Raw genomic sequence first — 13,863 nt, forward strand, 5'->3', positions numbered from 1 at the left:
AAACTTTCAGAATCATCTACATACACGCAAACACACATTAAACTATATACTTGCACTTTCATATGTGAGGAAATGGTAAATACCTAAAGAAGAAAGTCCCTTTAATTTTTCAATGTACATCTCTGAGTGTCTTGTCTTTGAGAAGCATTTGTTTAATATTTAATTCTTACATGGAAAACTCTGCACAACTCACTTTAGGATTCACTGGTGGGAAAAATTATGTTCCTTCTCAGGCTAAAATAAACACACTGAACTGTACTTTATATGTAATCCTGACACAGTGATATTTGGGAATACTCTTAAATATACAGGGTTGAACATGTCTATTGATCAATACTTGTTTTGTCAGATGAAGTCGTAAAAGACCATGAATTCATAGGTGAAGTTAGATGGAACTTAGGCAGGTATTGACAAAAACCACAAAGTTGAATTTCACTGAATCATCAAGTACTACTACATATAGCATTCAGTATTAGCTAATATTTACTTCAAGCACAAATTTAAGAATTCTAAGCACTTTGAAAAATACTGACAGTGTTTAACAAGGTAATTTTCTATTTTCTTATTATTTATGTAATTTTTTAAAAATAAATTTAATCACAGTCAACAAAGATTAAATTGAATATAATGTTTTAAACAGCAAGGCTGTAAGAAGAAGCAGTAGAATAAGATACACCCCTATATTTGACCAACTTTAGAGTGATTTATAAATATCACCTGAGTAACCAAATGATATGCTTGACAATGGACTAAGGTAGATTCCCCTTCCAAATATTGCACCATGGAGCTGCAAAAGAGCAGAGTGATTACTTAGTATTAATTTGGTTACCTGGACAAAATAATAATAATTACAGGAACAGGTCATAGCGCATTTGTCCACCCTACTAATTTATTCTAGGTAATTAACAGTGTTTAAAGAAGTATTCTAAAAAATCATGCCCTGAGTATAAAACTTACATATATATAGTGTGTGTGTGTGTGTGTGTATGTGTGTACACATATATATTTATATATGTCCTGGAAACTATGTCTAAACAAAAAACCAGATGCCCACAAAAAAATTATACTTAAGACTTTTATATAAAATTGTGGTTTCTGTTTTTAAATCTAGTATTACTATGGAGGATGTCTAAAAAGAGTATTTCTGTACATGACCAAATATGCCCTGGCATCCTCCTCCAAGGTATATGGACTCAGCTCTGGGGAGAGCTACCAAAACCACAATGCTAAAATACTCTGCATTAGAGCTCCTCAGTCCCTCTGCAGTGCCTACTTTGCTCTGCTATAGTAGTCTCCTGATGATAAAGTCTGAGAAGTTTGCACTAGATCCCTTCTGGCCAGCACACTTCATGCTTCCATTCCCAAATAAATCAGAAAGGCAGAGAGTGCTGCAAGCCCAGTTCCTATAACTCTAGCATGTTTCTGGATCCTATCACACAGAGACAGTTTAAGCAGCTCTGACTTTCACTTGTAACTGCTTTTAAGCAGTTCCGAGCAAAGCCTCCTAGAGGTGCTGGTCTGAAATGTAAAACTGAAACACTGATTCCCACAAAGGGATTTTCTAGACGTTTTTGTAGACACATTACTTCATTTTAATTGCATCAGAAAAGTACTTCTCCCAGGAAACAATATGGTATTTGAAATCATCCCTTTTTCCAGCTATATGGCTACTAGAATGAAACTCCCTGAAAAGTTGCCAAAACTAGTATGTAACCAAGCATGCACAGATTAGCTAAAATCTATTTTGTTTATTTACCTGCAGCCTCGTATTGGAAGCAACAACTAAGCCGTTCCTCAGGATGGAATGCCAATTTTCAATGTGTGAACCACTGAATAAAATGAAAAAGAAAGCAGTAAAATTCACAGGGTAAAATGTAAAAATTACATCAAAATCCTTTAAAACAGTAGATTCACAGCTGCAAACCTCAAATGCCAGAAGTAAAAAAAAAAACCATGGCATTTCACTAACCTTTGGTTATTAGGAATATATATACTCACTGAAATGCAAAGGTACTTCCATAGAGATTTTTAGCAGCTCGGAAATTGGATTCTTTGGCTGGTGGACTGCTGAGAAGAAGGAACTGGTGGGGAGTGTGCATAAACTTCAGTTGCTGTAAAATATAAGAGTGCACATGTGAAGAGAACTTGATTAATATGAAAGTATTGTAATTCTCTGATAGCAATCCTTAAGGTATTGTGCTTTTCCACACAGTACATGACTGCGTCTAAATAACTACATGAACTAAGTTGAAACTGGTCTCACTTCCACAGTTCCAAGTTGAAATCAAATAGTAAGAATGACTTTCAGTTTATGAAACATATGGAAATTCTTGGAAACTAGATTTCAATTTAAAATGGCTTTAGTAACTAAACTGAACAATTTCATCATAGTATTCTATCAGAACTAGCTTTGAATGAAGGTTATTTGGAAGGCTGCATATTACTATGCCCTTAATCGGGGTTACTTATATGTGGATCTCCTGATACAGCATGTTTGTGTGCACTGCTTTCTGTACAATTCTGCATCTAATATTCTATATGGTAATAAAACAAAAAGTGATGTTTTTCTCACCTAATCCCAGATGATTACAAGGTAGACACCTGAATTTGAGCTACTCATCTCAAATGGTTTTTTTATGAACCTATTGATCTATTTCAGATATTCATATGTTTCTAAAAATCCTGACCTAAACTGTCTTGTCTATTAAAGGAGTCCATGCAATCAGTTTGAATGCAGACACCAACATTTTGCTAGTAAACTCCCACCTAAAATGCTAATGCAGGCCATTAAAAAAATCAGAAAATAATAAGAAAACCCACACTTACCCTATTCACCGGTAGCTTCACAATATGTGATCTATTACTAGAAATAACCCTGAAATAAGAAACAGATGTATTAGACGTAGTAACCAAACCAAACTTAAAAATGCTTTATGAATGGCCATCACAAAGCACCCAGCTGCATGCCTCTAAACCTATCAGATGGAAGTAGGCCAAACATAACTAGAAAATGAGATCAGAGGACACAGCTGAGGTCCAGAAACAGTCCAGAATAACTGCAGTTGAAAATACCAATGTTAATTATTAGGCTGACCTTATACCACATTACACCAGTCAAGTGATTATTCATTACTAATGATAATTTAATAATTATTATCTCATGTAAATCAACTTTATACCATTGTAGAAGAGGATGTGCAAGCGGGTCTTGTTTATCCATCTGCTTCTTTATTTCCAAGTAAGGTGCCTAGAAAAGAGTAATTATGTTATTTCTAGGTTGAATTTTGTATGTTACATTGTCCATGATTTTATCTATTAAAATGAATACATTATTAGGTTTAAATCATAGTTTTACTGATATACAGCCTAGTAGAGTTATAAATGTGTTTTGACAACAATAATTAATATAGCAATTATTTTCCCTAGAGTAAAATAATAAGCATATAATTAGCATCAAAAATGACTATATTACAGCAAACATTGGTGATCTCAGGGAGAACAGAAGAAGACATCTATTTTTGTGTGGCTCTTGATTAAGAAATTGGACTTGAACTTCACAAAATTAAGTCTCTTAAAGAAACCCAAAATAATCCATTTGGTATTTTCAACTGTTTCAAGGTACAAATACCATGTCATATAATTTTTTTGAAAATTGTCCTTGATTTCAATCACAATGCAAAGCATCCCTTTAAAATTCATCAGTCTGAGAATTGTTTTAACATTAAAAAAAAAACCAGAATGCTAATTATATTTTGTTTTTAAAAGACATCAAAAGAAATCACTGAAACACCTGATTTTTAAAATTTTTACAAAATGTTACACAAATTAACAAAAAAAGAGGTGAATTTTAATTTTCAATTTATTTTATTCCTCTTTATAAATTCTTCACTCAAGAATCCCAAAGTATTTTGTTAATACACAGAGCAAGATTGAAAACTGTTGTGAGGATACGTTTATATAGCAGTTGGAAAAGCAAGATATATGGAAGGGATTTAAAAAACAACTTATAATCAGCTGGATTGTTTGGGAAAGGAGTATAAAAATAAGCAGAAATACAACCATCAGATATGCTATGAGAAATAATATCACAGTAAACCCAAGGGACCCAAGCTTCCAAGCCCCCAGCTATACTTAGTTGATAGAGAACTCCTCTATAATAGAAATATATATCATGTCATTCAGAATACCATTCAGAACATTGACACAAGATCAATTTCTTTTGCTTTGGAAGTAAAGTCTCTGGATTTGATATTTCCAGAAATGCAGCACTTGGTGATTACCTCATTACAATGTCTCATTCCACTGTTATTATCTCTTATTTAGACTTCAAAATATCTGAGTTCTACTTCATTACTTTTATTTAATTGGCATTAGGGATAGGTTTGTTATTCTGAATAAACATTTCAATATCATTACAGTTATACAGGAAAGAGATGATACTATTGACTTCTCAACCTGTCATATGCAGACAATACAAAGATCTTTCAAGTTCTAGAAACAGTGATTAAGTTAGGTAAACATTTTTAAATTTACCTGTGTCATCTCTCTGATGGAAGTGATACTGTCCAGTGCTTTCATGACTCGGTCATAGTTCTTCTTCTGATGTGGCATAAAATACACAAAGAGTATTAGTATTTGGCTCTAAAAACACCTGAATTCTTTGAGTGTGTATAAAACCAAAGCTCAGAGAAATGTTGGGCAAATCAATTCTTTCAAACATTTCTAACCATTAGATTTCTTCCACAGACTCTCATTCATCATCCAGAAAAATTCCTTGAAAAAATATTGTTATGATCTTTCTTCTTTGAATTTCACTAGGATCTCCAAAACACTCAAAAAACCAGCTCATTTTTAAACAAATATTTGTAACTAAATGCAGTTATTTGGACAACATGGTCTTGAGGTAGATAATGGAATGACCCAAACAGATTTTAAATAAAATGCATATATATACAGATGTGTTTCCAGGTCTATAAAACTTCATCGATCCTTCAGTGGTCCCTCTGCCGCACCCTTTGCTGACCTACTGCTTGGGAACCACTATCAGACACCTCCACCTGTACTGAGTGAACAAGCTAAACAGTCACCACTCCACAGCAGCTTCACTGTTCCCCATCTTTGGGTCTTGCCAACACATTGCAGAACACCTCAGCCTCTCCTGGCAAAGAACTCCTGCTAGCTGGCCTTTGTTCAGAAAGAGTAAAATGCATCCCAGTGCACGACATGCCAAGTTCTCCTCTACGCCTTTGGGGAGATGGCTTTAGGGAGATGGGATATTCATGGCTTGAGAGCTTTCCTGAATGGCAGCATTTGGAGCCCAAGGAGCAGGTAAAGCAAGCACAATTCTTTATTTCATAATTGATGCTTGTACAAAACTCAACTATTAACATCTGATAAAATTACATACAAGGAAATAACTGCTTGCAGTGAGAAAATGAGATGACAGCAATGACACTACTAAGAATGAAAAGATGGACTGGAAATCCCCTGGCTTACATGACCTCTATCTCTCAAAGGTCATCTTTCATTTTGTGTCCAATGTGCACATTGAGAAAAAAAACAGAATATAAAATTTTGCATCTAGAATTTGTCTCTTAGAAGAGTTTCTTGGCTTTAACATAACCTACAATTTTGTCATGGTTTATGGATGGTACTCTCCAATTTACTGTTCCCACTGAGACCTAGCACTGCTCACTGTCCTCTTCCCTCTTCTCCTTCCACTTTCCCCCTGCTGTGGGATAGAGAATTGGGAGGAACAAAGGTAAAGATCACAGGTCGAGGTAAGAACAATCACCTGAAAACAGCAACGAGATAAGAAAACCAGCAACAAACAATATCTATTGTGGTGTGTTTTCATTTATTATTGTTTTTAATAGTTGGTTCTGTACCCCCCCCCCCCCCGCCAGGCATTGGTTCAGTCCCTGCTGTCAGTCCTCCCTCATTCCTACTCCTTGTTCCAGAAGATTCCCTGTCATTTATGTATCCCTCTATGCTTCATTGGTTTAGTTAAACTGTTCCCCTCCCCTGGAACTCTCTATTGGTTTAAACATTGTAATCCCCGCCTAATGTCCCTCCCTGCCACTCTACTATTGGTTCCTAGTCCCAAGTTCCACCCTAGCCCTGTCCCTAAAAACCCACTGCCTGGGCTTTTGCCTGGTTTTTGCCTCTGCTGGATATTCAAATTATGGACACTTTGCATAATAAACAATTCTCAGATAAGCAAGCAAGGCCTATCTCATCTTTTCTATGTTGATCGCTTGGCATCTGCTTAGGAGATTTGGGGTCCCGGCAGAGGCGTTGCACCCCCCTTCAGTTGCTCACACCCAGCAGGCCGCTGCATGCCGCTGCTGCTGCACCGCAGCAAATATCCCAGTGCTCCCTCTGCCAAGTAAAATGGGAACTCTTTTCCCGCTTTTTCCTGGTAGAGCCTCCCTTCCCCCTACTCCCAGAAATGATGTGAGGTGGTATAGCATAGCCTCTGGGTCTCAGTCATACCCCATTTTGGCTACTGCAAAAATTAACCCTGTCCTGGCCAGAACCAGGACAAGTTTATATTCAAGTACTTTCTCAGAGACAATAAATAAAAAGATGCAAATTTTTGAAAACACACTTGTGCTATATTCTGGAACTGTATTACATAATAAAGGAGACTCCTCCATGAGAAGTCTTTGCTCTGAAATCTCATGTATCACTAAAACCAAGCGATGACATAATTAAAGGTAGCTACTTACCCTGGGGTTAAAGGCCAGCATCTGAGGATCATTAGGATCAACTACAGAAGGATATGGCTCAAAAATGACAGCTTTCCTAGGTGATTCTAATGCAGACCGACACATAGATACTAACAGATCAACCACCTGGGGAAAGACATATTTAATATGTTTATTCAAAATAAGTACTTTTATAAATACTTATAATGTATCTTCCAATCTGCCTTTTTTTTTTTTTTTTTTTTTACACATTATAGATATATTGTATTTCATTGTTACCTATATTGCCCAAACTGTGTTATCCACAGGAGATAGTTTAGGACTAAATTTTTTCCACTGACCTCAACAAAGCTTGCGTTCAGCCATGGCATATTATTCCATGTGCATATAAGTAGGACCAGTATCTGGTCCTAAAAGTATTACAACATCAAATATATTGCTTGATGTATTGCTTACTCTTGTGCACACGTGAATTCCTGTATCAAAGTTATTCACTAAGGAAATGAAATTTTGCTAGATCTGTGTATCTCTGTAGAGACATGCCAGTAAAAACTTCATTCAAGAACAAGGCATAGTCTGTCAAATCTGCACCACTTTCTGCTCTTCTCCTGAAGACTGTAATCACAGAAACACTTGAAAACATTGCTTCTGCTAAACCCAGAATACTGCAATGATTTAACAGTCATCTGCACAGCTCATACTGGGGCATCATCTTCTTCCCATCCTGTTGTACAAAATTACAACACTTCTTTGAGTATCTTTGATTTTCACAATTTCTCCCCAGGACTGTGCATGTAATGTGCACATGGATGTGTGTACATAAGTATATATACCACTTAGACACAGATTCCCATGTAATTGTTTCAAAATACATAATTCAGAGGTTAAAAATAGAGCACAGCAATAACAAAACACCAGAGAATGCAGCTTTCTGGCCACTCTGAAATATAAATCCAGCTCATAATGAAATCCAAAAATGCTACATTAAAAAGTAGCTTCAGATTAACTAATTTCCTCATATTTTTATGTGCCTTCTGAAAACATTCCTGTGTGAAAACAACTTTTCCACAAAATAAAGGAAAAGCTGAGACAAGCTGGAGTTAGTAGATATTCCTTGTTCCCCCCACAACTCCACATGGATCAGATCTCATCTCACAGCTCACACTCATCTAGAAGATTTTCTATATCTGTCACTGTATCTGATCATTTGCATGAAAAAAATGACAGCCCTTTAGAGAACCATAATGAAAATAAGAATAATGATGGAAGGGGAAAAAGAACTGTGCTGTGGTTAGTCATATAGCTCCCATTCTCCTCCTCTGCTCCTTCAGCATTAATCGACAATTTTCTCTGTCAGTTTTAATATATTCTGTTAGTTCCAGTTACTAAATATCTCGCATATATTGAAAAATGAAATTACTTAAATAATGATCCCTTCCCCAATGGTGCTCTGATTACCTTCCAGTTTATACTATCTGTATGTGAGATGAATGTTTTGGAATACAGCATATGCCCTAGCATTTACAAAGGAGATCAGCAACCAGATCAGGCAGCAGACTTGTCCCTGTGTAAATGTATTACCGTGAAATTGAGCATGAGTTCATCCTACTTCTGAGAAGCACTTCTTAGTCTGCTGTCACAAAACACTCCTAGGGAAGAGCTGTTTGAGTCCTCAGTTCTTTGGATGCAGAGACTCAAAGCTATCTTGCTTTATGATCTACATGATGGGACACTGTCTTAAAACTGGCACAGTTCTACTCAGACACCATCCCTAAGCCCTCCTTTAAACAGTTGACTCCAAGATTGTTTCCAGCTCTGCCTTTTTTTTGCACCTGATTTCCCCTGAGGTCATTGTTTTGAGTTGATGCAATGCAAAACAACTTAAACTGGGAGGTAAATCTAATAGAAGCCCTAATAACAGAGCCTTGCATATGCATTCCTAGGGAATAGGAAGTGCTGTGGGTCTAGCAGATGTCCTTAAAACTGGGCATGAACTCCTCCTCAACTGGAGGTAATGAAGTAAGTAAGAATTAAAATAGTTGCATGAAGGACAAGAACAACACTTGCTGATGACAGTTCCTCTTACAACATCAATCCCTGAGACAGTGCCTTTCACTCTCAAGACACTCTTTAGCAGGAGTAGGAGCTATCAAGGAATCAGTCATCTAATTTTCAAGCATTTTGCCTACATGACTAATACAAGATAACCTGAATTCAGGATGGAAAGTTTTAGAAAGTACAATCACTTATTATTAAGGAGAAGCCACTGGATTATTTGGAATGACAAAATAGGGCTGCACACCTCAGGAAACTGGCTGAAAGCACAAAAGACAAGATAGAAAATGATTTCTAATGATGGGAACCTGTATTTAGGCTTCTTCACTGGACAAAATGATTTGGAAGAGGATTAATCAGACAAAATGTGAACACATACCTTTTACTCGTCAGCCTAAGCTTGCTAGGCTGTTAGAGAAATAACCACTGTGCTGACAGTCTTTGCCAGGATTCACACTGTACTAAACAAAAAGAGCTCAGATGGATCAAACTCTAGAATTGATGCATTTTTTTCTGCAAACAGGAATGGGGAGCTCAGTCAGATCCAATACAGTGAGCTGGCTGCAATGCTATCTAGTGATACTAGATAGAAGTGAAACTTTGCAAAATTTAGCTACCTAGGTCCAATGGGACAACAGACGAAACCCCTTATCTAACTCTTTTAAGCACTCTTAAGGTTGTAATCACTTCAGAATTCTACAGTAAAGCTCTGTAAATGTAGAGGTACTCCAGAGATCTATAGTAAGCTCTGCACCTGCCTGCAACACTGATACATAAAACAGTGAGGGCTAACCAGGGCCACCTCTCCTTTACTTAGTCAGCTCTAGTTTAAAAAGCTCATCATGAATTCTTTACTAATTTTAGGAAAGCAACCTTCCAGCTGTTCAAAGACTTATTCAATAGGACGCCCTGGAAAACCATTTTCAGGGACGAGGGAGCAGATCAGAGCTGGCAGATATTTAAGAATGCCTTCCCTAGAATGCAAGGGCTCTCAATCCCCATGTGTAGGAAATCAGGAAAGGAAGACAACATGGCAGCATGGATGACTCCAGATCTGCTGGTAAGACTAAAAGGAAAGAAGGAAATGCACAGGCAAGGGATGCAGGGATAGATATTCTAGGAAGAATATAGGGACATAGCCTGTTTGTGTCAGGATGGGGTGAGGGAGGCCAAGGTGCAACTGGAGATGAACTTGACAAGAGGTGCAAATAATAACGAAGAGGCTTCTGAAGGCATATGTGAGACAGAAAAGGAAGGTCAAAGAAAGTGCACACTGTTGTATGCCGGGTTGGTTCAGTTAGGGGTTTTAATAAATGTTAATTAGTCGGTTCTATGTACCCCATTTCCTCCCCACAATGGTTCGCTCCAAGTTGTCTACCATAGGAGCTCTTACCTGTCCATCTTATAGCCACCCCCTGTTTATTCCTGAAAGTTCTATATCAGTCACCCCATCCTTGTCCCATTTGTCCCAGAACACTGTACCCACCTCTGTTACATTCCCGTAGGTTGCTGTAATCCACGTCACTCCCCTGTTGTCTGTCCCTATTGGGCGAGGGGGATTTCCGTCCCTGTCTGCCCACCCCCTATTTAACCCCATGCCTCCTTTGTTCAGTCGCCATTTTGTTCTCGTGCATGACCTGGGAACCGCCGCTCCAGCCACCGCAGCGGCCACGCAGGAAATAAACGTTCTCAGCCACGCAGGCAAAGTGTGCCTTCTCTTGTCCCTTTGCTTCCTCTCAGCATACGGCTACGAAAGCTGCAGTACCCACACCGGAGGCTCAGCCCTAGAGCCTCCCTGCACGCAGTAGCTTCAGTCTCACCAAAAGGCAGCGCCTAGCTGGGTGCCCCAGCTGACCAAGACCAGAGTGAAGAGCAAAAGCCGCAGCACCCCTCTTTGAACACGACTGGCAAAATGGTAACTGCAGATAATGTGAAGACCAAGGAACTTGACAGCTTTTTGCTTGTCTTCAATGGCAGTCTCCCCTTCACACACCTCTCGAGTTGATGAAGCTCAAAACAGAAAGTAGGGAAGCAAAGTGCTTCCCACTGTCAGTGAAGATTAGATTTGAGAGCCCCTGAGGAATTTGAACATAGAAAGGTCTATGGGATCTTATAAGATGCATCTCAGAATCCTGAGGGAACTGGCTGATAGAGTTGCCAAGCTACTCTATGCCAGCTCAAAAGGCATGGCAGTCAGGTGACTGGAAAAAGGGAAATACTGCACCTATTTTTAAAAAGGGTAGAAAAGAGGGCCCTGGAAACTACAGACCTGTCACTTCTGTGCTTGGGAAGATTATAGAACAGCTCCTCCTGGAAGCTTTGATAAGGCACATGGAGGACAGGGAGGAGATTCAGGACAGCCAGCATAGCTTCACTGAAGGCAAGTCCTGCCTGACCAACTCAGTGGCCTTCTGTGATGGAGTGACCAAATCAGTAGACAAGGGAAGGACTACAGATGTAATTTATATTCTGTAAAGTCTTTAAAACAGTCTCTCCCAGCATCCTTCTCTCGAAATTCGAGAGAGATCAATTAGATGTTTCCAGCTCTAGGGTCCCCAATATAAGAAAGAGCTACACCCATTGGAGCAAGTCCAGAGGAAGGCCACAAAAATGATCAGAAGACTGGAATGCCCTCCTGATGAAGACAGGCTGAAACAGCTGGGGTTGTTCAGCCTGCAGACGAGAAGGCTTTTGGGAAACTTTATTGCAAACCTTTAACAAGATAGGGAAAATCTTTTTCGCAGAACCTGCTGTGATAGGATCAGAGGTCAAGGTTTTATAATGAAGGAGGGAGATACAGATTAGATATAAAGACGATTTTTACAGTGAGAGTAATGGAACACTGACACATGATAGATGACCCATCCTTGGAAACATTCAAGGTCAAGTTGGACAGGACTCTGAGCAACCTGATCTAGTTGAAGTTGTCCTGGCTTATGGCAGGGCATAGGACTACATGACCTTCACAGCTCCCTTCCAACTCCAGTTATTCTATGAGTCTATGATTCTAAATATATGTGTAATGTAATATGTGCCTAAATTAAACAAATTAAATGCTCACAGGACTTCAGGCTGAGAAAGAGGTGGGGCTTCATCTGCACACCTCCTTCGATTTCTTACAAGCCTAAACTGTTATCCCAAGAGTCGGTATCTAGAGGTCGGTATCTAGAGGTTACAAATCCAGTGGTCTTCAGACATCAGATGATTCTGATGTTCTGATTCCACAGTCATATTCTCAAGTGAGGAAGCTGATCTACAGTGTTGCAACTTTCTGACTTTGAGGATATGCTCATGGTTGTATTCAGGCACCTACCTGAATAGTTTCTTTCCAGTGACTATACTCACTACTGCTAGTTAAATAAACTGAAGATTTGCCCTTCGAAAATACCCATGCTGCTTACAATGTAGAAGCACAGTAACCAGAAAATTGGATTCAAATACACTTTTCCTTAAGATGTGCAGGCTTTTACCGTAAGATCTTAAAGGGACCTTAAACATGAGATCTTTTAACCTTTTTATTAATGAAACATTAGGTTAGTGATTCAGAAGTGTAATTTAAAATACTTTAAGAAAACAATGATAGGGTTATAACTACATCAATAACTGAATTTAGAGTCAGAAAGCAGGATTATATTAAATTTCTGATCCTTGACTAAAAGGAAGAACCCTATGTAGTAATATCAGTAAGGACTTTCCCACTGCTATGTAATGATCAAAACAACAGATGTTCAGTGGATCCCTGCATCCCAAGATCATGAACAGGAAGTAACTTATTAATTGCATGAGAGTAGTAATGGCTCATTAGGTGAATTATCTCCAAATTACAATGGCTGCCTTTATTAACAACCCAGGTGACCTAATTGAATGCAACAGGGCACAAAAACAGTTATTCTAATTACATGGAAGTAAAACAATGGAAACACCTCATTAATACTATTTGAATACACCATGCGTAAATGAGTGCATTTACAGCTATAACAATAGACATTACCAAACAGTACTCATATGGTGCATACAAGTCAAAACACAGAATGGAAGAGACAGAAAGGACTGAGTAAACTACAGAAAACATTAGATAATCCTACCTGTGCCCCAGTTGCAATTTCATCAGCAGCTTCGTTCATCACTCCTAATGTTTGGAAAGCAAATACACAGAGTTCCCGTTCACAAACAGTAGGCTATACAAAGAAAGAAAGTTAATTTTATTTCTGTTCTAATTTGAGTTCTTGCTTTTAGCATGTCATGACCTACAACAAAACCCTAATTAATGCTAATTATTCATATTTTAACTGCAGCATTAATTTTAAATAATTTATACTTATCAATTATTGAGGAAGATACATTAGAGAAACATTTTAATAACCTGAAGAGCAAAAATGAAGAACTCTAAAACTTGTAAGTACTCAGAGAGGCTAAATTTAAAATAAATCCTAACACAGTTAGAAAACCAAAATTACAGGCATAGTACTCAAATGTTCTTAAGACTATCTATCTGAAAACTTCCTACATAATTAATCGTAATAGAGAACAAATCCTGCTGCTAATGGAAGCAGATTTATTCTTCATAGCTTCTTACACTGCTGTTCAGAACACACATAAAAATCAGATCTGGAAGACAAATTTCTTGAAGAGGCTATGGTTTAATTTTTGACAATTTAACAAATCACTGGTAGACTATAAGAAAATCCATTACATTTTTACAGCATGAAGACCGTATTTTGAAGAGTACTTATTTTAAGAAATAAAGACACTTCAAATCTTTTTTCAGGTATTAAATAATAAAACTCCCTACTTTTTGAACCAACTTTTGCCTATTAAAAAATAATTCACGATGTCATCACGAATAAAAAAACGTTATCTAAACTGCATATTGAGTGAGAACTGAACATTTTGCCTTCATAAAGCAAACAAAGCAGAAACAAAAAGGAATGCAGCTTTAGGTAACAAAAATAGGCATGTCTTCATGGGCTTCCTAACTATTTACAACCCTTACAGCAATTCCATCTTATTTACTGAAAGATAATTAGCAGACCAATTTTATAAATGCTCAAGTAATATCACATCATGATTTGTTACAAGTATTCAAAATGAACAAGTA

At 37.7% G+C, this 13,863-nt stretch overlaps 1 protein-coding gene across 2 annotated transcripts in view; it reads right to left on the bottom strand.

Annotated features, from left to right (window-relative positions):
• The window catches only part of PARP8 (poly(ADP-ribose) polymerase family member 8), a 118,288-nt gene that overhangs the window by 7,949 nt on the left and 96,476 nt on the right, over positions 1 to 13,863 (bottom strand). For both annotated transcript variants that reach the window (XM_053931791.1, XM_053931790.1), the window contains exons 15-22: positions 12,851 to 12,943; positions 6,732 to 6,857; positions 4,534 to 4,599; positions 3,180 to 3,247; positions 2,827 to 2,875; positions 1,999 to 2,111; positions 1,757 to 1,829; positions 718 to 787 (exon numbers count right to left, since the gene is read on the bottom strand). In XM_053931791.1, the coding sequence (XP_053787766.1) occupies positions 718 to 787; positions 1,757 to 1,829; positions 1,999 to 2,111; positions 2,827 to 2,875; positions 3,180 to 3,247; positions 4,534 to 4,599; positions 6,732 to 6,857; positions 12,851 to 12,943 (658 nt within the window). The remainder of the gene's footprint in view (positions 1 to 717; positions 788 to 1,756; positions 1,830 to 1,998; positions 2,112 to 2,826; positions 2,876 to 3,179; positions 3,248 to 4,533; positions 4,600 to 6,731; positions 6,858 to 12,850; positions 12,944 to 13,863) is intronic.

Source organism: Vidua chalybeata, chromosome Z, assembly GCF_026979565.1.
Source record: "Vidua chalybeata isolate OUT-0048 chromosome Z, bVidCha1 merged haplotype, whole genome shotgun sequence".
Classification (NCBI taxonomy): Eukaryota; Metazoa; Chordata; class Aves; order Passeriformes; family Viduidae; genus Vidua; species Vidua chalybeata.